The sequence below is a fragment of the Chelmon rostratus genome, chromosome 16 (genome assembly GCF_017976325.1).
Source record: "Chelmon rostratus isolate fCheRos1 chromosome 16, fCheRos1.pri, whole genome shotgun sequence".
NCBI classification, from domain to species: Eukaryota; Metazoa; Chordata; class Actinopteri; order Chaetodontiformes; family Chaetodontidae; genus Chelmon; species Chelmon rostratus.
In genome coordinates this window covers 5,080,822-5,106,145 of record NC_055673.1, presented here as the reverse complement: position 1 = coordinate 5,106,145, position 25,324 = coordinate 5,080,822, and the positions used below count along the sequence as shown (strand labels likewise).

At 41.3% G+C, this 25,324-nt stretch overlaps 1 protein-coding gene across 3 annotated transcripts in view; it reads left to right on the top strand.

The window, feature by feature from the left end:
* Positions 1-24,093, top strand: part of LOC121619625 — a 33,149-nt gene extending 9,056 nt beyond the window's left edge. The window contains exons 10-42 of one of the 3 annotated variants that reach the window (XM_041955457.1): positions 206-279; positions 498-641; positions 839-999; positions 1,571-1,730; positions 1,852-2,046; positions 5,521-5,680; positions 6,734-6,801; positions 6,998-7,233; positions 7,929-8,109; positions 8,433-8,636; positions 8,913-9,063; positions 9,416-9,486; positions 9,729-9,821; positions 10,775-11,007; positions 11,131-11,311; positions 11,442-11,636; positions 11,852-12,002; positions 12,188-12,303; positions 13,039-13,176; positions 13,430-13,580; positions 13,675-13,847; positions 14,840-14,975; positions 16,537-16,656; positions 16,773-16,810; positions 17,003-17,120; positions 17,289-17,401; positions 18,102-18,306; positions 19,021-19,380; positions 20,158-20,309; positions 21,634-21,748; positions 21,833-22,081; positions 22,252-22,375; positions 23,124-24,093. In XM_041955457.1, coding sequence (XP_041811391.1) covers positions 206-279; positions 498-641; positions 839-999; positions 1,571-1,730; positions 1,852-2,046; positions 5,521-5,680; positions 6,734-6,801; positions 6,998-7,233; positions 7,929-8,109; positions 8,433-8,636; positions 8,913-9,063; positions 9,416-9,486; positions 9,729-9,821; positions 10,775-11,007; positions 11,131-11,311; positions 11,442-11,636; positions 11,852-12,002; positions 12,188-12,303; positions 13,039-13,176; positions 13,430-13,580; positions 13,675-13,847; positions 14,840-14,975; positions 16,537-16,656; positions 16,773-16,810; positions 17,003-17,120; positions 17,289-17,401; positions 18,102-18,306; positions 19,021-19,380; positions 20,158-20,309; positions 21,634-21,748; positions 21,833-22,081; positions 22,252-22,375; positions 23,124-23,355 — 5,198 coding nt within the window. In that variant the 3' untranslated portion in view covers positions 23,356-24,093. Of the gene's footprint in view, positions 1-205; positions 280-497; positions 642-838; positions 1,000-1,570; positions 1,731-1,851; positions 2,047-5,520; positions 5,681-6,733; positions 6,802-6,997; positions 7,234-7,928; positions 8,110-8,432; positions 8,637-8,912; positions 9,064-9,415; positions 9,487-9,728; positions 9,822-10,774; positions 11,008-11,130; positions 11,312-11,441; positions 11,637-11,851; positions 12,003-12,187; positions 12,304-13,038; positions 13,177-13,429; positions 13,581-13,674; positions 13,848-14,839; positions 14,976-16,536; positions 16,657-16,772; positions 16,811-17,002; positions 17,121-17,288; positions 17,402-18,101; positions 18,307-19,020; positions 19,381-20,157; positions 20,310-21,633; positions 21,749-21,832; positions 22,088-22,245; positions 22,376-23,123 lie in introns of all 3 variants that reach the window. The other 2 variants (XM_041955455.1, XM_041955456.1) reach the window with 2 other exon arrangements.
* Positions 24,094-25,324: the final 1,231 nt, after the last annotated feature.

Sequence of the window (25,324 nt, the reverse complement as noted above, 5' to 3'; positions counted from 1 at the left end):
TGGGACCTTGAACATCTGAAGCAAATTTCATGGTAATCCATCCAATAGTTGTCAGTATTTCACAGTAGGCTTCATCATCTGGAGATCAGGAACATTTTTCCAAAGTTTCATGGTAATCTGGCCAGTAGTATACTAATAGCATTTGAACTATGAAACATGGTTTTACACCCATTTTTACATCCGTGTTTGATTTCATTGTTATTAGAAAAGAAGAACAACTTATCAGCTGTGGTGGCTGCGATGAAACAAGTGAAGATATTAATCCCAAAACTGGACATTGTGAGTATCCGATTTCTTTCTATTTTCTCCAATAATGGTTCAAAGTATCAATTAGAATTTTATTTAAGGAAAACCACATCACTCCTCTGTTGTGTTATGGCTGATGTGGTAATGCTCATCTTTAGCTGTAGATTTTTTCTTTACACTCTGGCTTTTGATTATGCAGAGAAAATATGCTAAGTAAATGACAAGTTTTGTGTTTTGTTTGTTTGTTCTAGGAGAAGTTGCGGACTCGAGACCACATTTCCCAGTTATCATCTGTCTGTAACTCTGTGAAGGGGCAAGATAAAGGTCAGGCCAACCACAACGACAACAACCAGCGTCCGACATCCACAGACATCAACAAGCCCAGCTGTGCAAAGGTAGAGGAACAGACTTCCTCTGAGATGAAATGATAAACTGTTCTTCAGATGATTATAATATTTCTAAGAATACAGAGTCAAGTTAAATATATGAGATAACGACATAACGTAAAAGCAATTTAGCATTTAGCAAGCATTTTTATGATAAAATCATCTGAAGCTTCATTCAGAGATTTTTTCTTTATCTTGCATATCAGGCAGTGCAGATGATATGCTCCCACTGCAAGAAGAGCATGATGAAGGGCCAAACAGCTTACCAGAAGAAGGGATTCACAGACGTCTTCTGCTCCAAGAGCTGCCTTTTCGAAATATTTCCCATCAACAGAGCAGTCACCAAGACCTGTCATCACTGTCAGAAGTGAGTCTGTGACAAACATCACTTCACTTTGTTTAAAGTTTAAAACAGCTGAGTGGAAATGCCTTTGAATGCTGTCCAGTGTCTGTGTCTCTGAGATTCTCTGCACCTATTCATGCCTTCATACATGCTTTTATTTCTTGGGGTGCTCATAGTTGTGAATGAACCTAAAAATCCTTCACACAGCATCACTTCTAGTGTGCTGGATTGCTTGGTTCTTTCACAGTAGTTTATGACCTGTCACACCTGTCAGTAACACTTGAAAAAGACTTTCTGTAAGACCTTCCTGCTGGCTGTTAATATGTAAGAGGCAGAGCATTAGAACGTGATTGTGACGGAGTGCGCAGAACATAATAGTAATAGCACAGTGTAGTGAAACCAGTATAGCGGCACACCTCTATTTCCAGGTATTTCAGCTCGCTATTCAAGCAAAGTCTCTCACCTCTTTGTTATCCTGATTATCTAATCATATCCGTCTGTGTGCGAACATTATCTCTGTGTCACAGTTTATTCTCTATATTAAAGGCAGAAAGTGTGATAAGATGTTCATCATCTGGCCTCTTCTTTCTGTCAGGCCGATATTGCAGCCTCTGGACCTCATCATGGCTGCAGTGGATGTCCAGGGAACTATGAAGGACTTCTGCAGTGTGACCTGTCTGTCCTCTTTTAAGACCAACAGTGCGCCCGCCCAAACACTGCAGTCAGTCTGCACTATGTGCAACAAAACCTGTTCTGTAAGCAAAAACACATGTTTCTTCAACTTCAGATCATTGCAAGAAGACCCCCAAAAAACGGTTCATATTAATCCGAAACTCTTTGTCATACTCACTGCTCCTTTATCCTTATCTTCTGTAGACCACACGTGAGTTGACAATGAATGAGGCTGTCCACAAGTTTTGCAGCGACTCCTGCTTGGAAGATTTCCGCAGGGACAAGACGGCCACCTGTGATAACTGCAGCTCTGCTTTCCTCAACAAACCGCTCATGCTGAAGCTGAAGGAGGAAACCAAAACCATCTGCAGTGACAAGTGTCTGGACGAGTTCAAAGAGGTGCGGAAATATCAAAATCATCGTCATTTAAATTGAGAAAGACAGACAACACAAAGGAATCTGTTTAACTTTGATAATATATCCACCAGCTGCACTGACACACTGTTTCTACACACTACAGGTCTAAAATCATCATATAGTGCCTTAGCCCAGGCAATATCATGGTACACCATACTAGAAAGAACAGGGGACTTTACAGTTTATTTAAAGCAGCTACAAGGAGTTTTAAACTGATTCTAAAACAGAGAGAAAAAAGAAAAAGAAAAGAACTGACCAAACAAAAAAAGCAGAAATGGACAGTGATAGAACAAACACAGAGTGAACACAATCTTTTGCCCTCTTTCCCTTAGACAGGTTAGAAATCTATCCTTTTTATTTTTGAAGTACAATGCGAGACGTGGTTTAACTGTTACCAAGCACCTGAGTCTCTTCGTCGTAGGCTTACATGTAACCTAGATGTATGACTGGTACTAAAATACTTTTACATTGTTTCACCATCACCATTGAACAGTTATTAATCTTACATAAATAAGACATCTTTCACTCACTTCCAAAAAAAAATGCAAAAAAAAAAAAAAAGATTTTTGCCACACGATGCTCAAGGAAAAAGCAGTCATAATTTTGGGAAACATCCACAGGGTCAACACAAAATCCTTAAATTCTTTAAATGTTTGGATAAACTGTTTCTGTGCATATGTTGTGTGCACTCAGACAGCACTGACAGCTGCAGTGACAGTATGGTTACAGCTGTACAGATGATAGGCTCGTTGATATAATGAAAGCGCCTGTCCAATATTTTGTACAAAACATTTTTTTTAGATTTTAGTCAGATTTAGTTTAGTTCCACTTTAGTTTAGAGTTTCATTCCTTAACAATGTCCCAGAAGTAGAAAACTGGTAATATGTATAAAATGTAGTTTAAATAATTTTATACCATGGTCTGGGTGAATACTCGATTCTGATTGGCTGCAGGGTGTCCGTTAAAAAGTGTTATACCATGGTCTGGGTGAATACTCGAGTGAATACTTCGCGTCGTCCATTAATTTCTGATAATGGACACTTCGTCGGGCATTATCCCTTACATAGAATAATATACAGAAAAAAATGCTTTATCCTAAATTATGAAGCTGTGGTTATCTATATTTTTGCTATTGTCAACAAATTACATAAAAAGACCAAAAACTACCATGCATGGTGTAAGTGGGTCAAGTGTTTTTTTTTAGCTCACTCAGACAGGATGAGTTACTGTGGCAGGATTAAATGTTGCATTTATTAGGGACTATTATCAGCCCCACGCTAATGTACGTTAAGCATTAGCAAACGTATATACTGTATGTAGAATTATGAATACATTTATTTTAATGAATAATCTGACGACGAATAGTATTGTACTTTGTACAGTGCTCAGTGTGGGGCTCGAACTCACGACCTTCAGATTATGAGACTCAAAATCAGTACTTCTTTGGCGACACATTTCACCTTTTTTGCAAGATAAAATTATGTCAGAATCACGTGAGATGGTTTTGTCCGGTATAATAGGTAAATATATAATCAGGTTTAGTTTGATGTCTGTCATATGTTAGTGCCGTTCGCTTTTTTCGTGGTGCGTTTTGGCTGCTCGCAGCACCTGTACCGTAATTACAGGAGCAGACGAGCAACAGATTCAGCTCCGGTGACTCGGGTACCAGACTGCAGTAGGTGATGCTTACACAGTTTGAGCAGCGAAGAGTCGCCGTTATTTCATTATCTTCTGCGCGGTCTGTCGGAAAATGAAGTGTTGTGTACCCGGTTGTGGAAATATCCGCACGTCAAGATTATCTACTCGACAGAAATTTCACGTTTTCCCCTCCGACCCGCTGCTGTGCGGCGAATGGCTGGAGGCCATCAAAAACCCTCGTTTCGACCCAAAAGTTACAACCGGGCTCATGACCAGGGTTCACGGTCTGCGTGTGTGCAGTGACCACTTCAGGCACCAGGACTACGTGGGAGGGCAAAGGAGTTACTACGCTGCGCTGAAGCGAGGTGCTGCCCCATCACTCTTCCCCTGGTCAGAGCCGGAACCAGAAACTGTACCGACACCTTTGCCCCAGCAACAGGTAACGGTGAGCTGTGGGTCCGGGCTACTGGCTAATTGAAGTATGTCGGGAATTAACGTTTAGACCAGCTACACGTCTATGTTGGCATCACACTTCACAGCAGTTCACTGAGGGATATTTTCTTATAGTTTTCATTGCGTTTATTTATTTATTTTAATTAAAGGCTTCTACACCTTATATGCAGTGCGTTATAGTTCAGTTTACTTTTCCTGGCTCTTCTTAGTTGTATACTGGCACAAATCCAGCTTCAGACACAGCACACACGAAGATAACGGTTTCAATTATAGGGCCATGGCACACACTCCTCCCTGAGCATGCGCAGTGGCGCATGTAGACGAGAAAGTTGTCACTATTATTACTATTATCTGTGGCCTGTCTGCAAATAAACAACACGGGCTGTATTCATTTTAACGAAGGCACCTGTCATCCACTGTAGCTGTGTGGTTTATGTGTTTTGTTTTGTTTTTTGGACAAAAATGGAGGTCTGTGGCACAGAGGAATAAGCTGTATTAGGCCTTTAGTGCAATAAATCAGTAGGTTTTGGTCTTTTCATGGGTTTTGTTGACGGCAACAACAATAATATCACACCAGCCTCATTCTTACTACATGCTACCTTAAAAGCTACATGGCTGCAGCCTGCAAGCATTTGAAGAGATTAACCTGTCTGTAATTTTTACAATTGCTTGTTTAGCCATAAAAAATGTCAAAGAAAATTGGGAAAAATGTCAGTGACATGCTTCCACAGCCCAAGTTGATGTCTTCAGATTCCTTGTTTTGTTGCAAGAACAGTTATATATAAATAAAAAAAGAACAGCATATCCTCATCCATAATGAACTGTAATCAGATAATATTTGACATTTTTACCTCAGAATTGACTTGAATTAGTATTAGATCATCAGAATTGTTGAGAATTACATATTTTTGTTTTTCTGTGCTCGACAAATCGTTTCCTAAACATTACACTGTTACCGACTTACTGTAGGGTGAGTCGAATGTGTTCAAAAATAAACAACCACCAGCAGCCTTATCCTTTGAAGAATAAAGTACATTACAAGATTCAGAACATTTATAAAAAGGGTTAAAATAGGGTAACGTGGACAAAATGTGGACACCTAAAATTTACACTTAAGTGTGATCATGTCAGTCCAAAGCTATGGACGGTCATCTGCTGCCATGTCAGCCTCCAGACTTCTGGGGAGGCTTTCCATCAGCTGTTAAAACCTGGATGCAGGGATTTGCTCCCATTCAACCACAAGAGCATTTATTTGGAACTAATGGGCCCAAAGCAAGGCACTGAGATGCTGGCTCACTGATCATATGTTGTTATGAATGAATGAGTATCTCTGACATTCTGTCTCCTTTTTCTATCAATGTGCAGAAAATGAAGACACCCCATGAGTGCACCTTATGCCACACTTCTCAACCGATGTCAGGCATGGTTCATTTCAACACTGGTGAGGACATGGTGGAGCTCTTCTGCACTCGTACCTGTGTTACGTCATACAGACTACGGCCTGCAATCGAATGCGACCTTAACGGTACGGGACAAATAGTTTGTCAAGACTGCATTTTTCTCCATGATGCCCTTCCTTCTCTCTTCATTGTCCTCATCTTTAGTGCCCTTAAAAACACAAGGGGCTGTTTTGGTGTGTATGGGCCGATACAGGTACCAGTGAGACAGTAGTCTGTGCAGCATGTAAACAAAATACCCCATCTACCAACAGCATTGGTTAACAATGCAAACTAATAAACAGGTTTCACATGACTTTGTAATGGCTGAATCCAAATTAGTAGTGTCTGTGCCAGCACTTTCAAGCTGAAAAAGATGAAATTCAACACACCTCTGCCACACAAGAGATGACACGCTGTCGTGGCCAAATGGAGCCTTTTTATCTTTTTTTTTTTTCTATTTGCAGGCATTTATCACGCCATCTGAACATGCCTCAAAATAGATATAGTACAGTCTGACACAGATTATGACCACTTTGTTAGACCCATCTCCCAGAGTTTGACATTAATATTATTGTTATTATTATTATGTTCATCATTACCATTATTTAAACTGGTCTTACATTTTTTTCAAACTTATTGTTATTAATTTAATATTGATAACGCAATCAACACCATCAACATCCTAAATTCCCCACAAGCATCGCTCTAACTGTGCACAGTTTCCTTCATAAAAATCATAAAATAACCTCGTACCAACCCAGTTTGCTGTTCTCAACTCATACGAAATCAATTCTGTCTGCTTTCCTCTGACGTGAAGATTGGTGTCTGGCAGCGCCTTTACTTTGCTCGCTGCATCATTGCTCAGGAGGCCCGAAGCCCTGATGACCACATGAGGGTCAAAAAGACTGAAAGGCCTGCTGCTCAACCATTGGTTTTAATTTGTACAGATGTGTTCATTCACAATGTTGGAGGGATGATTTAACAGGATGGTTCATGGTGTGTGTGTGAGAGAGTTAATGTGTCCTTAGTGTTTACTTTAATCCCACTTATAAGCAGTGAATAAACAGTTTATTAATGGTGTATAACACACTGTAATGGAGTGTGAAACCTAATCACATTCTTCTAATTTCTCCCTTCAGGACAGAGAATCTCAGCTCCGATTAAGAGGAGGGAAAGAGGCAAGCAGTCGGAACTAAAACCGAGTACTGTGAGTATATTCGTACAATAAATTAGAGCCGATATATGTTGTGTGTACCTGTTGCATTTGTTATTGTGTTTTACATTTCTTTGATTGTGGCACAGTGGTAAAGCAGAGAGAAAAACAGTTTGTAGCTCTGCAGGGTTACTCGAGGGTCCATGTACAGCTTCTAATCACTGTAACATAACTGTGCATCATGCCACAGGAGGACGCAAAGATCACTTCAGACTCCACTGCGTCTGCAGCTGCTGAATCGGACGCTCCATCACTCGTCATTGCAGACTCATGCGTTGTCTGTCGCCACTGTGGAAAAACCGTGCTGAGAGGACAGGCAATTTACCAGCTGAGGAGCTCACCAGAGGCTTTCTGTTCAGCCTCTTGCTTCTCTGAAAGGCATCCGAACATCAACTTAGTTGAGAAGAAGTGTCACAACTGCTTTCAGTACGTCCAGGGTATTTTCTTAAAGCTTTTCTATGTCTGTATATCACCTCTCCTCCTCTTCGTAGGATGATTCTTCTGTGTATGTGTGTATTTGTTCTTGAAAGAGAGACAATGAGTAAAGAGTGAATCATGAATCAATCCAAAATTTAGACTATTAATTCAATTCTTTTACCAAATTAAAAAACATTTCTAATAAGTAATTTGACAGTCGTTAACATTCGCTCGGTTCATCTTCTCAGTTGTGAGATTTTGCTGCTTTTCTTTGTCTTATGCCATCACACGCTAAAAATCTTCAGGTTTTGGAGTATGTTCGAGCAAGTAGATGACATTTATCTGAGCTTTAAGGCATTTTTCACTCTTTTATGATATTTTATAAAACATACCACCACATTAACAGATAATAAAAATAATAAGTTCCGTAATATCCCTAAAATTTTGTCAATTCACTGTTCGACACCTGCAAAAACATAGTTGATGTTTCCTTTCTCCCAAATAGTCTCCAAAATAGTCATTGTGATTTTGTCAGGTCCAGTACGGCTAACATTACCTTAAATTCAGGAGTCTGATGAGACTGCAGTCAAAGATCTTTGCTCATCCTTTGAAAAAACAAAGCCCCTCCATCATAACAAGGCCTCCACCGCACAACTGACAACAGATATCTGACGGTGAATCTCATCTTGCTCTCATTCCCTCAGGGTGATAATGCGGCCTCAAAACGTCATCCTTGCTCCGGTGGATGATTCAGGAACGATGAAGGAACTGTGCAGCAACACCTGCCTCTCTTCTGTCAACTCCAAGAGGGACATGGCTGCCCCAAAACTGCCACCTCAAGTGGGACCTCGGTCAGAGTGCAGGATGTGCGCCAAATTTTGCTTTGTAAGGACAAGATGAATCGACTTTTCTTTGCCCAGTGCTTTTAATATATCACACTGGAGATTGTGCAGTCGTATGTGGAAGTGAAATTTCATTTATGGGCAAGTTTGATTGAAAAGGCGGTTCTGTAAAACCAACAATGCCTTGGAGGAATAAACTACGTCAGGCTATACTTGTGAAGAATGATTAATTAAATTCTTTTGATGGGTTATTTTGAAAATTAAGAATACTACTATTTAAACTACCACACCTACGAAAAAGAGATATTGTCTGTTTACAATGAATACCCTGCAGTAACATACACATGCTCCTTTTTCCATCCTCAGTGCAAAATCATGCTGACCCTGGACGGCTCCATTCATAGACTTTGCAGCGACGCCTGTTTCATTAAGTACCACAAAATCAACAACTTGCCTTTGTTTACTTGCGACGTCTGCAGCTCCGTCTGCCGCGACAAACGCCTCCTGCTGAAGATGGAGGACGGAAGTAAAAACATCTGCGGTGAAGAATGTCTGGTCAAGTTCAAAGAGGTGTAGAAATCAAATGTTATGTTATTATACGGTATTCAATATTCAGTTATATTTTGAATAATGTGATAATCTTTTATTGCCAGCGAAATTAAAAAAAATATTTTTAGAGAGACTGAAAGAGCACAACTGCAGCAAAGTGGATTTGCGTGTGTAAAACTGGAAGTTCACAGGTTCAAACACCATTTTTAGTGTCACATCAACACTATCCAAAACTACCTGATCAGCAAAAGGGCTAATCTTGCACTGTGTCTCTGTTTTTTTTTCATAACTTTGCAGAAAATCGTGACGCCTCAGCTGTGTCCCACGTGCCAAACGTCGCATCAGATGTCAGATATGGTTGAAAATAAAGACGATGAGGGCAAGCTGGACTTCTTCTGTAGCAACAGATGTATGATGGTACACAAGGCTCAGTCTTTCACTGTGTCAGGTACTGCAGTCTTTTTTTAAGAAAACAGTATCTTCCTTTTCACACTTTTCACTCGCTGCACTCTTTGTATTTGCAACGCTTAGGTACTTTTGCACTGAATTATAGGACGGTGTATGAGCTTTGGCAGCAGTTTGCAAACATAAGACAAAGAATTGGTTGCATGTGGCTGCTTACTTTGCTCAGTAATCTGAATATTGATAACACGAATGTGTCCTAATGTTCCCACCTCTTCATTGAATTAGAACCAATCTGTTGTTCATACACATCCCATCCATCTCCTTTTGGTGTCTCCAGCTATCGCAAATCTCTGTCTGTAGAGCGTCATTGGACTCATTTTTACTTTGCTTTGTAGGACGGAACAGCCCAACATTTGATGAAAATGACATTAAAGAAGTGAAACCATCACTCCCAAATTTGAAGTGTGTAAGTATCCTGTGTAAAATGTCTTCTGTAATGATAATGATACACTGATTCAAAGCATGACTGTCAACCATGTTTCTGCATTGCTCTATGATTTATGCCTGAGAAGTAACAGCACTAGGAAGTATTTTTGTCTCTGTCAGTTACATCGTTAGAAAGAAGAGTTCGCCAAATTGCACAACAGTGAGAATCATCACAGCAAATGTTATACACCTAATTGGTCCCTCTCTTAACTCCTCATCAAGATAAAAGAAGAGCCCATTGATGAAGAATACAACCAGAGTATCTCATCCTCCATATCCACAGAAGACATCAAGGATGAGCCTAATGTGGTAAAGGTAGGACACATAATTGCGGTTATTTATCTGTTATTTGCAGGAGATGAAAGCCTTTGTTTTTTTTATCTATACGCAACATAAGACAGATGGATGTATGAGATAGCATGACAGTCCAGCGTTGAAAATGTCACTTATATGTAAGTAATTTATGTAAATATTATAAGGAAAATGTACTTAAAGCAACTAAAGTACTCATAATGCTGATTCAGCCCTTCAGTGGTATATGTATATATTATTGATCATTATAAGAGATGCATTAATATGTGAGCAGCATTCTTGTTGGAGTTAGTCAAGGTGGAGCTGATTTCAACTACAATTACAATGTTGGGAAGTTTAACACGCAATTTATCGTACTTACAAAGCCATTCCTGTCTGTAATTGAGACCTAAAAACCTTATTTTGCAGTGTGGAAAAAATATTTGAATATTTAATTTGGATCAACTCGTTCAAAAATATTCTAGAAATGTGTGTGGATGTATCTGGATGACTGGTTACAGTACGAGAATTATGGAAAAAATTCTTAAACAAGTTGATTTGCTTTGTGAACAAGATGAAATGTTCCCACTACACTGCCGACTGAAATGTCTTGATATCTTTGCAGTTGTTTTAGATGCCCTTTTTTTCCTTTCTGCCCTTGCCCTTTGAAAAAGTCTGTGCACGCCACTGGTTTTGTATGAAAAACTAATTTCTAACGCGATTGTTTGAGCTTACTTGTTGTTTGGATTTCCGCTTTCCAAAGGTAATATCCTGAACATAGATCCTGTTCTGCCTCGAACAATCATTTATTATTGACATGAATAGTGATGCAGATGATGTTGTCGTCTCTGATAGATGAGGAAAACAGTCGAAGAGACACATTAGTGGAGATTTAGAATTGTATCTGGCAATGTACATCAGAGTCCCCTGAAACCGCGCCATCACTGTGCATCGTCTCTCTGTTCTGTTTTTGACAGGAGGACTTGAAGATTGGTTCTGTCTTCTCCTTGACGGGTGACTCCACGTCTGCAGAGCCCACTCTCACCCACATGGATTTTCCTGAGTCTTGCTCCAACTGCAGAAAGGTTCTGATGGACGGAGAGATTGTTTATCAGAGGAAGGGCCACACATATATCTTCTGCGCCACTCCCTGCCTTTTGAAATTTTACCAAGTGAAACAAACTAAGAAGACTTGCCACTTCTGCCTTCAGTGAGTCCGACAGTGGCTAAATTCGCTGAATTTTAAATGGACCTCAGCTAGACTCATCTCAGCTGCGCCTGGTGTTGAAGATTGTACACATTGTGCTAATCTCAACCTTTCTAATTCTCTCAGGGCAATAACACAGTCTCAGGGCGTCCTCCAGGCGCCGGGGGATAATGAGGAGACAATGAAGGACTTCTGCAGTCAGACCTGCCTGTCCTCCTTCAACTACAAGACAATCATGTCCACCAAAATACACATGGGGCCCTTCGCGTCACAGTCACAATGCAGCATGTGCAGCAGATATTGCATTGTAAGAGATAAGGCAACAAATTAAAAGTTAAAATTCAATTTTATTTTTCTTAATTGTAGGTTGTAGGTTTCTATGAATTGAAAAGAATATGAATACTGGTGGACACTGTCCTTTGTTTATCCTCCTGCAGAGCAAACATGAGATCATACAACAGGACGTCATCCACAAGATCTGCAGCGATCCTTGTTTTCTCCGCTTCTGCAACATGAACAACCTGTCCATCTGCGAGAACTGTCGCTCCCACTGCAACTCGCCTGTCATGCTCAAGGTGGAAGATGGCAGCAAAAAACTCTGCAGTGCAGAGTGTCTGGCCCAGTTCAAACAGGTAATGACATCTTAAAACATCTGTCGCATGTCAAAGAATATTTTCAAAAGGCATCTTTCTGCATTGTTATTTTTGAAGACCAGTTTGCTGAATGTCTGATTGCTCTACGAGTTGCTCTAGATGACCTAGACTCTCCCTTGACTTTAAATTGAAAGCACTCTGAGTTACAGAGTTCGCGAATGTACTTAATATTCTCTCTGTGCTGTTTTTATCAGAAAGTCAAAACGCCGCAGCCGTGTGCCATGTGCTGCACCCCCTGTTTAATATCAGATATGGTTGGAAACAAAAACAGTGAGAATGTGGTGGAGCTGTTTTGTACCAGCAGTTGTGTGATGGCATCCAAGATCCAGGCTGTCAGTGCAGCAGGTACTGGACAGTGATTTTGACAAGATAACTACTCTTTCTGTGTCTCGTTCTCTCTATAATCAGTTTTCAGCTCATGTTGGGTAATGTTTGGATTCTGCAGGTTTGCATGCATGTGACATTTTTACTTATGATGTTAGCAAATGCTTCTACCAAGTTTTTATCATAAAATGTATTTTTCTCAACAGGCACTTCATTGAATTGTGATAAGTGTGGTAAGACTACAGTACCAGCCTGCCACCTAGCCATGTCAGATGCCTCTATCAGAAGCTTTTGCAGTCTAACCTGTGCCATGGCTTTTAAGGTAATACAACATACAGGACATACAACATACAGCTTTCACAGTGCACTCACAGTACACAAAACTACAGTGCGCTGCTGCTCCAGGACATTACCAAGACTTTTAAAAATGAAATTAAATAGTTGTGACCTGTTTTTAAAGATCCGGGTCTGAAGTGGGAGCCAGAAGGCTTATGGCTGAAAGACAGAGTTGAAAAGTGTTCAGAGACGGGCTGTTTGTTTTGGTATTTCCTGGGATTTGTGGAGAATAAGAAAACATAGAATATTGTCCTTCTTTTCATTAGTTATATTCATGTTACCCATCTGTGGAGGGCACCTTGATTTTGTAATTTGCAGGATAAATACCTAATAAGAAAAAATGATTTATGAACATGGTATTGTTTATCAATTCACTACTGCTTAATCAAATAAAAGTAGTATTATCATCAATTCCCTTAAAGAGACCAAAACCAAGAATAGATTCATTCTAGTTAACTTTGTCACTAACTGTTGACCTATACACAGTATACTCGACCTTTTGACCAACGATGATTGATGAATTTATAGTGCGAACAAAAGAAATGATGCAATTTTTACTTATTTCTCTCTGCAAAAGTCTTCGAGTGTCCAGTGTTAAAAACACACAAGGGAGCCATACTGTTGCAATGGGTGACCTGCTCCTTTGTTGCAGATGGTCATGTTAGGTACCAGATTACCACATCTGCAAGTTTAAAACCTTTGCACATTTTTCGTGCCACAGGACACCCAGAATGCTGCCACTAACCAAACAGCAGCCTCTGAGAAATCCCAATGCGATTTCCTCAAACCACCAGAGAAACTGCCGTGTGCTCAGTGTCGGCGCATTTTGAAAACTGCACCCCAAGTCGTCCAGAAAAAGGTGCGTTGTGTCTGTTTTTAAAGATCGAGTCTGCAGCTCAAGCATGAAGCTATCAGGCTACGATAGTGTAACATTCAGAGAAGCAGGTCTGTGAATCAGTTAGGAAGGTCTGTATGTGAACTTCCTGTTTTAGAAGTAGCCTCCGGTAAGGTTTGAAAATCTTATGTTGTATCCATTTAAGTTCTGAAAGTGTTATCCTTCCAGCTGTAAACCTCTGATTGTTAGCTTTGTGTGTGTATGTGCGTGTGTGCAGGGCAAAATGAATTTTGTGTGTAGCCTGGCCTGTTCTCAAGAGTTCAAGAGGGTCAACAACATCATGGGAAAGTGTGAGTATTGTACGAATGAAAGGATCATCAGAGATGCCAAGAGGGTCAACAACAAAGACTGCTACTTCTGCAGTGATGGTAAGAGGACACAGGAAGGTGGATGGACAGATGGATAGATGCATAGAAAGAAAGAAAGAGCCTGTAAAACCCAGAGCCTCTCCTTTCTCTCCAGGCTGCAAGATGCTCTTTTGCCATGACCTGGAGAAGGAGTGGGGGGACCACTGCCACTCGTGTGCTTACTGTCTCTCCATCTCGAAGACAGTGGTGACAGCACAGTACAAAGGCACTGACGAGACGTTCTGCTCTGAAGAGTGCAACTCAAACTACAAAATGCTCTTCTGCCATGTAAGTAGAGGTGGAAGCTGAGCCAGAGCACAAATTAACGGACCGTTGTAGATATTGTTGCTTCACGAGTGTGTCCTTTCCTTTTCTGTGTGTTGTGTTTTTGTACTTTTCTGGCATTTCTTAGCTCAGAGTCAGTAGTGTAGAGCTCAGGTAAGATCTTGTAAATAATGCTTTGAAATGACAGTTATATAGTTTTTAAAAAAAATGAAATCTTCAGTGCACTTACAGAATTAGTTTGTACATCGTCCTGAGGTTCCTGACTTGATTTTAACTTTCAAACTTGAACCACTGTTGTGTGTAATTTTTTTTTAAGGTGTAAAGTTAAAAGCTTCTCACAGGATGAGCGTACAGTGAACACCAGAACACAAGCTATATTCACAAAGCCTCGCCCTGCACCGGAAAAACACGCAGTTGAAACAGCTAAAGATTTAATAGACAACAAATCCATAATAAAGAGAATTGTATGAAAAGTTCATAAAAATATTAGGAAAATGTTTGGCAACGACTGGTTTTGTGTTCTTTTCTGTAATAGTTAGTTTTTCCAGGAGCTCCAATGATGCTGTTATAATAAAATCACGACATGTTTGTTTTTGGATGGATTTTGTTAGTTTAAATGTGCTTGTTGGAGTCCTTTTTTTTTTTTTTTTCTTGTTCTTTGGTATCAACAACATTGTTCGTCATATCTCAGAGCATATCATTTGATGCACTCACCTTCTCACCAAACCACCGCCAGCTTATGTCGTCCTTCATTAGCTGAGAAACAGATAAGATTTGCCTTTATTTCAAGCTATTTTGATAACTGATTAGTCATTAGTGAACTATGAAGCACAAATTATAAAAATCTATGGCCTCCGGCCTACTTTGAGTTCTGAACAGCTGAAGATATACATTTTTTTCTCCTTTTTTTCTGACATTAGCCCAAATAATTGATAATCAGCAGATAAACCGATAATGGAAATAACTGCTTCCCGTTACCATCCACTTTCTCGCAGGTTGCCAGGTGTGACACCTGTGGTCATGAGGGGAAACTGAGGCAGAGTCTTCCCATGCTGGGAGAGGTCAAACACTTCTGTGATCTGAAATGTCTCCTACATTTTTGCAACAAAAAGGTCCAGATGGTCAACACAGGTATGTGCTGCTGTATGTCATGCTTTGTTTGGTCCTTGTGAGTCCAAAAGTAAACATGACATGAAAAAAACCCCACAGAGCAAAATCAGACATTTATTGGATCTTATTTGGCTACATGGTTGCAGCAGAAACAAGTTGTGAACACAACATTGACACATTATCAGCTTTAAAGGATAACTTTCGTTTTTTTTTCAACCTGGACCTTATTTGTAGCATTAAATACGCCCATTTACTCACCCAGACAACTTTGGTGGCATTTGAAGTCGTTTTGAAGAAATTAGCCCCAGAGGAGCGGCGCCTATATCCGTATAATGCGAGTACTCGGGGCATCCATGCGCAGCCTCTATATAACGTATGATCTGCGGCGAAACTCGTTCATATTCCAATATTTTGTTATGATATGCTGGTGCTATTCCCCTCTGAGCCGGCGGTCGGCTAGTTTAGCTGTAGTTTGTCACAGCTATGGTTTGTTATTGCGTATTCGTAGCCGACCGCCGCAGAGTCAGCCGTGTTGTGGCCGGCTGCTCGCAGCGCGCGGCGTTCGGTAATGACATCATCCACGTCAGAGGTAGTTGTCTAGAGACGCAAGATATTGATAACATGCCACCACGGGCTCAGAGGGGAACAGCACCAGCATATCATAACAAAATATTGGAATATGAATGAGTTTCGCCGCGGATTATGCGTTATATAGAGGCTGCGCATGGATGCCCCGAGTACTCGCATTATACGGATATACGCGCCGCTCCTCTGGGGCTAATTTCTTCAAAACGACTCCAAATGCCACCAAAGTTGTCTGGGTGAGTAAATGGTCGTATTTAATGCTACAAATAAGGTCCAGGTTGTAAAAAAACAAAAGTTATCCTTTAAGTTGACTAGTTAGCAAACATTTGTTTATTTATTCATTCAGTAGTTACAGAGCAACAATATTATGAATTTGGAGTCGTGTCTGTGTCTATCTGATGAATGGAAGTCCAATATTCACTCTCTTTTAGCTCTGTTTTGGTGTGTACCAAAATATCTGGCTCTTAAGCTGCTCCACTGTCTTCACCAGCTAGTCTCCAACTGTGTCTCTCTGCTGTTTTTTTTTTTTTTTTTCAAAAAATATGAGAAGCATAAAAAACAATATATTTAATTTGACCTGTATTTAAAGGAAAGAGAAAGAGCTCTACAGTCTTATGCAGGATTGCGTCAAGTGTTTACTTTGGAGTGTGCAAACATTCGCAGTGTGCTGTTCAAAAATATTTGAAATGTGCAAAGTAGTTATTGAAGTACTTTAAAGTACTCAGTAGATTGTGTCAGGGATTGTAAAGGGCACAGTCCCTAATACCATAAGGCAACGTTTCAGTCAGTTATTTGTTGTGGTTTTATGCCTGACCGCTGCATGCTGACTGTTCTCTTGGATCAATCGTTTCACACAGACACGATGAGGTCTGAAGCAGTTTGAGTTTGATGTGATCCAGACCTGAGCTGGATTTTCAGTTCGCCCTGTCATTGGGTTTTTAGGAGATTGACTCGCTTGACTCGTTGTGATCAGTCACTGTCTGTTTCCTGCCGCCAGTCTCTTCACCTCCCAGGTCTGCCAGCACAGCGGAGTCCTCGCCGGTCATCGCTAACGTCATCTCGCTTGCCGGTGCTTTGGTGATGGAGCCCAGAGCCTCTGCTGGCTCTGCACAGCATGGTACAAACACACAGACTTTATGTCTGCATAGCTCTTAACTTAAAATGCTTCGTGTTTGTTTGGTTAAGTTGTGGATGAGTTTGTTTTTCTTACTCAAACTCTTTCGTTCCTCGCAGTCTCGGTCCCTGACATTCAGACAAAGGTTGTTCGACATGTAAGTTCACTCTGTCAACAGTTTGTGTTAACGCATGTCCTCTAAGCACATATTTGAATTACCCATAATCTAGTTGACAACAAGCAGGTGCTTCCAGGGGCAGGAGAATGTAAGACAGACAGCATATGCAGATCATTCGTAGCCTTTTTGATGTTTGAGTTATTGTTTTACCATGATTTGTCTGCTCTTCAGGCCAGTGTTCAAACACTCCCCAAGGAAGTGAAGAACAAGTCCATGCTCTGCACACCGTTGGTCCATAACAAAGGAGTCTCCAGTACGACACAGATCGTCGACACAGGAGCACAGACGGGTAAAATTCACTTTTAGGATTTTTAATTGCTCTGCCAAAGCAACTTTTTTGTAATGTAGTGACAAAGAAATGACAGATATACAAATCCAAAGATGTACACATGCACCCTCTTCAGAATCACCAGAATTAAGAGCTTCAGTGTTTTCTGTCTTTTTCTCTTGTTTGAAGGCAACTTTGTACCTAAAGTCGTAGTCCTGCCTGTCCCAGTGCCGGTGTATGTTCCTTTGCCTATGAACATGTACAGCCAGTACACACCAAAGCCCGTGGGCCTTCCCTTACCGGTATGTAAAACACCTCTGACACTGCAGGAAATTGCTCTCATCCTCTCACAGACTTGCAGCAGTGGTTGAATCTAACTTAATTCACACTGATTGGTCTTTTCTCTGTAACACACCAACACCAAGTGACATTAAAACACCACCACAAAAATAGAACTGAAACTCCATCCTCGCTTGTGAACGACTGAGCCTTCCCAGGATGCCCCTTTCATACCCAATCATGATGCTATCACCTCTAACAACCTGTTTACCTGTGGAATGATCCAAACAGGTGTTTTTGGAGCGTTCCACAACTTTCCCAGTTCCCACTTTCCCACCTTTTGGTGCTCCTGTCCCAAACTGTTTGAAATGTGTTGCTGCATCCAATTCAGAATAAGCAGATATTTACAAACCTGAAACTTATGAGGTCAAACATTTAATATATATTGTCTTTGTAGTGTTTTCAGTTGAGTATACATCAAAAAGTATTAGGAAGTTATCACGTTATTGGGCTTGTATTATTCCCATGTTAGCTTCTTATACAGTGTTGACTGCAGCGTATCGTCTTTCCCGTGTGGAGACCTTATCTTTTCATTGTCATACATGTAAAGTAAGCCGCTGAGCTGAGAGGACCCCTTTTACCCCCGGGATGAGGCAGCACAGACTCCAGGTGCCACCATCAGATTTTACAGACTCTGTCTTTCCCGATCTGTCTGTGCCGCAGCTCCCTGTGCCAGTGTTTCTTCCTGTGACGCCGGAGAGCCCAGACCCAACCGTGAAATCCACGAAGGAGACGATCCAGCCCGAGACCTTTGAGGGAGAGCTCAACTTCAAGTCTGAGCCGAAGGAAACACAAGATGAGAGGAACAAGACGGAGGACAGAGTGGTGACGATAGAGGGACAAAGACAGGGTCCTCCTACTCTTAAGGGTAAGACCTTAGCTGAACGTGAGGTGAAGTGATGATGCTGTTACACTCGGACTTGAGGAGGGAAAGAAACAGCTGGATAAAAAAGGAGCTTGTTGTGGAAACTGTTCCAGCTCTTTATTTATTCCTTATGTTTGTCATACAGGAGTAAATGCTGGTTTAGAGTTGAGGGTTGCCATGTTGCGAACCTCTGCACAAATATGTGCGAAAACGCAAGTTATGTTTTTTAACAACTTCAGCAAACATGCAGCTGATGCTGAGAGTCAACCGAGCAGACAGGGGGAGAAAAGAAAAGAAAAGAGAGCGAGGAAAAGCTCAAATAAGCTGGTGACAATTCATTGTGATGTAGATTTCAGGACAGAAGAGGTCACAGACTCACAGATTAGCCTCCTCTCTGGTTTGGTCTTTAGAGGAAACAAAAGCATGTAGACCAAGCATGTCCAAACTATTCCATAAAGGGCCGTGTGGCTGCAGGTTTTCGTTCCAACCAAGGAGGAGCACACCAGGCCAACCAATCAACATCAAGGGATCCCTTAGTTATCAGCTGAAAAGGGAGATCAGCTGATTAAATGAGTCCAGCCTGGTGTGCTCCTCCTTGGTTGGAACGAAAACCTGCAGCCACACGGCCCTTTATGGAATAGTTTGGACATGGCTGATGTAGACTCTCCAGCTTCGTACTGGTCTACCCTTCACTGATATCATCTTCGTTATTTTCAGAGCACACCAGTGAGTGTCGTGATGACTTTGATCTAGAACATCAGGCCAACCAGCAGGACTCGTTCCCTGACAGCAGCTCTGCGTCGTTTACCCGGCTCCCTCCTCCTGCTCTGGAGATGAGAGAGGACCCCCAGACCTCTCTGAGCCCTCTACCGCCCCCCTCACTATTAAATCAAACTGTGGGGGAAGGCCTCTCTTCTCTGTCCAAGTGTTGTAAGCGGCAGCAGGAGCCGTTTCAAAGACAGATGTCCACAGCTGTGTCCAGGAGGCCCCACAAACTTAAGAGTCAGTGTGGAGTCGACGCCTGGAAGAGATGGATCCAGTGGAGGGAATCACAAAACAACCTGGACCCCATTTCTTGTATGTTTTTCTGTCCCCCTTCCTTTTGTCACAGTTTGGTTTTCAGCAGTAGAACAAAACCTAACAAAAGCATGTTTAATTTAGATTTTGTGGATATTTGCTTTTGTTGTCACATTGAAAAGCTTTTTTTGGTATTTGAAAGATAAAACTTGTTACACTGAAAAAATGCTGATATATGACGCATTACATATGTACCAACTTACAGTTATAAATAGCTTTTTGCTGAAAGGTAGTAATATAACATGTTACCAATAAGATTTCTGTAATATTATTACAATTACTATATCACGTAACACATTACCACCGTTAATGATATTCAAAACAGGGAACAAGAACTCAAAAATACTGTTGTTTGTTGTAATTTTCCTATGAAACAGTCAAAAGCTAAGATAACGTTGCCATAGAGACCAGGTTATGCTGAGTATATAGTAGCAATAGTATTACAAACCATTATATAACCATAATATATAGCTTCAGTTGCACTTTTGCGACTGGTTTGGTGGATGTAACGCTAAAGTAGTGTAATCAGTAATGCAGTAACATGGAGCACTTGCTCGTAATATGGGATGATATCTTGCATTTTGAAAGTAACTTGTCCAACACTGTGATTAAATGATGCTCTGTGTGATTTACTGCACATGGAGAGTCGCAGCCCTGAACCTGAACTGATGAAACAGCATGTGAGGAACGAGAGTTTCAGACGTGAGGCTTTCACAGCTGTCTGAAACAAGTCCAGTATGGCTGACATGTGACACTTTCTCCTGACTCTTCCATTAGCTCAAGCTGTGACATTAAACGAGGATGTGCTTCGCTCCTCTGCCACCGAGCTGAGCGATGGCCTCTGCTGTTTCATTACTGAGGCGAAACGACCCAATGGAGAGCCGTACTCCCCCGACGGCCTGTTCTACCTCTGTCTCAGCATACAACAGGCAAGATGAGCAACACTGCACACAGTATTTACACTATCTATGGCTCGCTGTGTCAGGGTTTGTCCCCCACTCCAGACATCTGTCTGTTCACGGATATATCGCAACACTTTGTAAAACCGTTTTCAGTAAACATGGTACGTTATAATATAATTATTATTATTAACTTTAATGTGGTCATGGTTGTAGTACATGTATGCACTGTGTACTGGCAAAAAAAAACAGATGAAAACTCCACTGGACGCAGGTGCGATGTGTTCTTTCTGTGACGCAGCAGGCAAAGACAGTCACTGCCTTCTACACAATGCACGTTTCAGAAGTGTCCCAGAAACGGCTGTCTGACCGCGGAGAGTGCATGCCTGCTCTATTTTTGACTGATTTTGCATCAAGCTGCACAGAGCATATGGAGCCAGGCAGGAAGCCAGACACAGGAACGATACAGAGAGTTTGGTCAAGGTTCAAGTTAAAACACACCTCTGCAACCCCCCCCCAGTCATTCGCCACCAATAGACACAATTCAAGCAGACAAAAAAGAAACCATTGAACTACTCAGCCTACCTGGCTATCGTAGAAGCAGAAATTTCAAGGAAAACTGAGTGTTAGAAAGCCTGTGCATTAAAAGCGCTTGTGAAGGACCGCTCAGTGGGAAAACGGACGATTTTTCTTTTCTCACTGTTTTTGCATTCATGGTGAACTGTTTTACAGACAGACTAACAGATCGTATTATCCTATTTTACCATCAAGTCTACTGATAAGACAAAACTGATGCAGAGTGGGTTAACCAGGTATGAGTAGGCTTGACAAGCAATTATAGGTGTTGTTGAGGTGTGACCTTCTTAAATTAACTTCATTTTATAAATCATCTACATTATTGATGTGCCTTTCAAGTTCATCTTGTTTACAACATTATGCAGGAGAGGCGTTTAAAGTTAGAAGCTAAAAAGTAAAAAGTTACTTTTTCTTCCAACAGTTGGTGTTTCTTTCTGTGTTTTTATATGATATTTTATTCTTGGGCAGTATATTTTCGATATCATACCATTGTTTTGCTGATTCTGTGGGGAAACAAAATGATAATTTTCCAAAATCCAATTGACTGAATTGTCATGTGCTACTTGGTGAACAAGGGACACTCTGCATTGTGTGGCTGCTACAGCACCAGCGCCCTCTGCTGGAAGAATTTATGCACACATACATATTGATTCTCTTCCTCCCAGTGACTTTTGCAAACTGCAGACCGTCAACCCTCAGAAATCATTTGGCACAACAGTGTGTTGGTCACACAGCTCTTGTTGTTTTCTTTGACTGCTATTTTGTTGTTTCTCTGCAGTACCTGTTTGAGAACGGTCGCATGGAGAACATATTCAGTGACTTGATCTACAAGAAGTTCTCCGTGTGGTTCACCAAGATCCTGAAAGGTTTCAAACCCTCAGTCACAGCCAGCTGTGAGTTATCATGTCTTTCTCATTTGTCTCTGGTCACCTCAGATTGACCAGATTGAGAACAGGTCCCTCTCCCTCTCTCTGTAGGTTATATCCGTTCCTGTGTGGAGGAGAACTTTCTGTGGGACTGTAAACAGTTGGGGGCGTACTCCCCCATTGTCCTCCTCAACACTCTGCTCTTCTTCTGCTGCAAGCACTTTGGTTTCACCACAGTGGAGCAGCACCACCAGTTGTCCTTCGCCCATGTCGTCTGCTACACCAAAACCACCAAGAACAACACTAAGGCCGCCTTCCTGCGCTTCTGCCCCCCAGCATTGATAAATGAGGCAGAGTCAGGTACCAGTAAGGCTGAGGGTCAAAGTGAAGAACCTCATTGTAATAATGTTGAATTAAGATATAAAGACACTTTAAACATGTTGGTAAATTGTGTAAAAATCTCTGTTATATGCACATTTGTGTTTAACAGAAGGTGTGTGTGTGTGTGTGTGTGTGTGTGTCAGATGCAGATGGCGTCCCTCCTAAGAAGCGTAAGAAAAATCAGAGTAAAGCGGATATCCTGGAGATGATGGAGAACGCAGCGAACCCTCTCCGCTGTCCAGTCAGACTCTACAAATTCTACCTCTCCAAATGGTTTGTAGTCTTATTTTTTATGTATTTTAGTTGAGTTGGTTAAGTTGTGCAGATACTTGATGTTTAAACCTGCAATAACTACAATAACTTGGCAGCAGTGGAAGCTGCAAACGCAGCACTGACGTATCATGTTGTCATGAGCTTGTTAGGAAACAGATGCTTATTGACACACTCAGCAGACATGGAGCAACATTAGTCACTCTTCATTTAGCTCTGCTTTGGTCTCCACCATCCTGAGGGGAATATCTGGCTTTTTAGCTCAATGTTCACCAGCTAGTCGCTTACTGTATCTGTTGTTTGGTGCTGAGCAGGTTGCACGCAGTGGGTTTGTAGAGTTTTTTCCACTTAAAAACAGCTGCCTGCTGTGAGAGCGGTGAAACTGAGCAAACAGTATAGTTGTGGGCTGGAAAACCAAAACAATGAACTGAGAGTTGCGAAAAAGCTCCGTAGAGCCGAGTCTGCAGAGACAGGTGATAATACGATGTAGGTCAATCGCCATGACAGACCTCTTTACGTAGTTAGTTGATCATTTGTTGATTTGTTGTTGCAGCTTCCTTGTTTCCTGTCGTCTCTAATGGTGCCTTGCTGTCTTTTTTGTAATGCACTTAACAACAACTTGACAAGAGTCTGCTGTTAGTTTTAATTGTAAACCCTGTTTAAGAACAAATCCGCTTGAACTCATCCATCTTAAGGGACTGCAGGCAGATATTATCAATCTTTATTTTCTGTTTTCTCTCCTCCCATCCAGCCCAGAGTCGGCAAGGCGGCGTACCGACATGTTCTACCTTCACCCAGATCGTTCTTGTGTTCCCAGCAGCCCTCTGTGGTTCTCCTCCACCCCTCTGGACGACAGCACAATGGAGGCCATGCTTGTGCGAATCCTCACCGTACGAGAGCTGCAGGGGGAAGATCGGAGAGGTGTGCACCAGCAGACATCAGATGATGCACCATTTATACCTGCTGAGGAGGATTCAGGATGACGAAGCACAGTTGGAGACGTCTTTTGTTGTTTTTGGAGCAATGTGTTTACATTTGGATATCAGGTTGCATATGGAAATCTGTAAATTGCCAAATGACTTCAGAGAAATACACTCCATCAAACAGAAATCCAGAAACAAAGTCTTTCAAGCTCAGACCTTCAGTTAGTTCAGCTAAACAACACCTCTTTCATCAAATCAGTTGCAGGTTTTGATGAAATGTTCTGCCAAATACTGAAGGCTCACATCCATGTTTTGTAATTGCTCAATTATATTCATATTGACAATGTTTTATTCTACAACAGTTTGGCTGTAAAATGTCAGGGAATGTGTACAGTGAATGTTTGTATTAGAAGTAGTAAATGATCCCGCAGATATTGTGACTTGTCATCGCAGGAGTCAGCTACACATTGAAGTCATTTTAATGATGTCAGTTAGCCTTGTGCTTTTCTTGTCAAGCAGTCTGCTGTGAAGGGGCCTGAGCATTTTTTACTTAAACAAAAACAAAATAATCCTTTGTCCATTTTTCTTGGAAAGCGCGACATTCTGTGTCTACTGCGTTTTATTGACAGTGGGAATGATGCATTGACGCGATATCAGCGCTACGTGTGATTCAGATTCTCGCCACCAGGGGGCGGGATCCGTCTGATCCCTGTTGTACCACAAATGAGAGCGAATGTGAAGTTTATTTTTTTTAAGACTTGCTGGAGAAATAATAAAAGTGGACATTTGTTTTCACCACTGATGCGTCACAGTCTGACTGTTACCCCTTTTAGTAAATTGGCTTGCAGTTTAGGCCTTAATCACTACACAAAACTAACTTCAAAAATAAATAAATAACAAATGACTTAATGAATGCAATGCATTTTGTCATGATTAAAGCAGCAAATGGATGTTTAGGCCTTCAAGCCCAGTGAAACAGTTAGTGAAGATGACTGTTAAAAGATCAGGTTTGATCAGTTTTAGTATGATTAAATGTATGCAAGCCAAACCCTGAGTGTCAACAGGGTTCATGTTGTTTGTCAATTTCTTATTTCCTGTTGGTGCATCTTCACCTGCAGTGCTCACTTTTTACATTGTCCTACTTCCATGTTTATTGTTATGCATCAAAGGCCAATTCATCCTCTGTGAAAGAGCTGAGAAACATTGAGCACCTCGGACAGAGGCAGCTCACATCATGACTGAACTGCTGCTGATTCTGGTTTTATGTTGTCTTCTAAAAACGGATGGCACAGCACTGACAGTTATCTGTCTACTTTGTTTATTCACAACAACTCATTATCTTATTATCTTTTAACCAGCAGAACATTAGTCTGAATTAAACATCTACAGCTATGCAGCAAAGAATAAGAAAAACAGTTTCAAACAAATGCAATTTACAATTGATTCATTGTCGGTATGTATTTTGATAAATTTTATGTGTTTGTTGAATTCGTGTTAATAGTGGGAGGAATCTGACGCACTCGGAGTAAACCCACATTAACCACAGTGATCATGCGTGGACTCCTCACACGTCATTTCCAATTGACAAATTGGTTCAATTTGGAGGAACCAATTTGTGGAGGTGACTCAAACGGCGCGTTAAACGGATGAGAATATATAAGTGTTTAGTTTCGGCCTTCAAAACGGTGAAAAATGACCTTACTTTGTACGTGACACCCAGTCCCGAAACACCGTCTCCCGAAGAGTGGGACGACCTGTCCTTCTCACTGATGGCAACAGCACTGGTTCAGCGGATTGTGAGGAAGACAAAGCTGAAGGTGCCGTATGACGAAATCAAAGACATGACGCTGACACTGAGCGATGCTCAAGGCAAAGATCACAGGCTCTGGCACTGTCAGGCCGAGTATCTCTGAATTTGAATTGATAGCGGACGACACACACTTGCACCTGTGCAAGATTATGGGCAGGCCCGTCTTGATGTACAGACATCTGCTGTTAAGAGAAAAGTCATTACCGAATGTATAGCTGA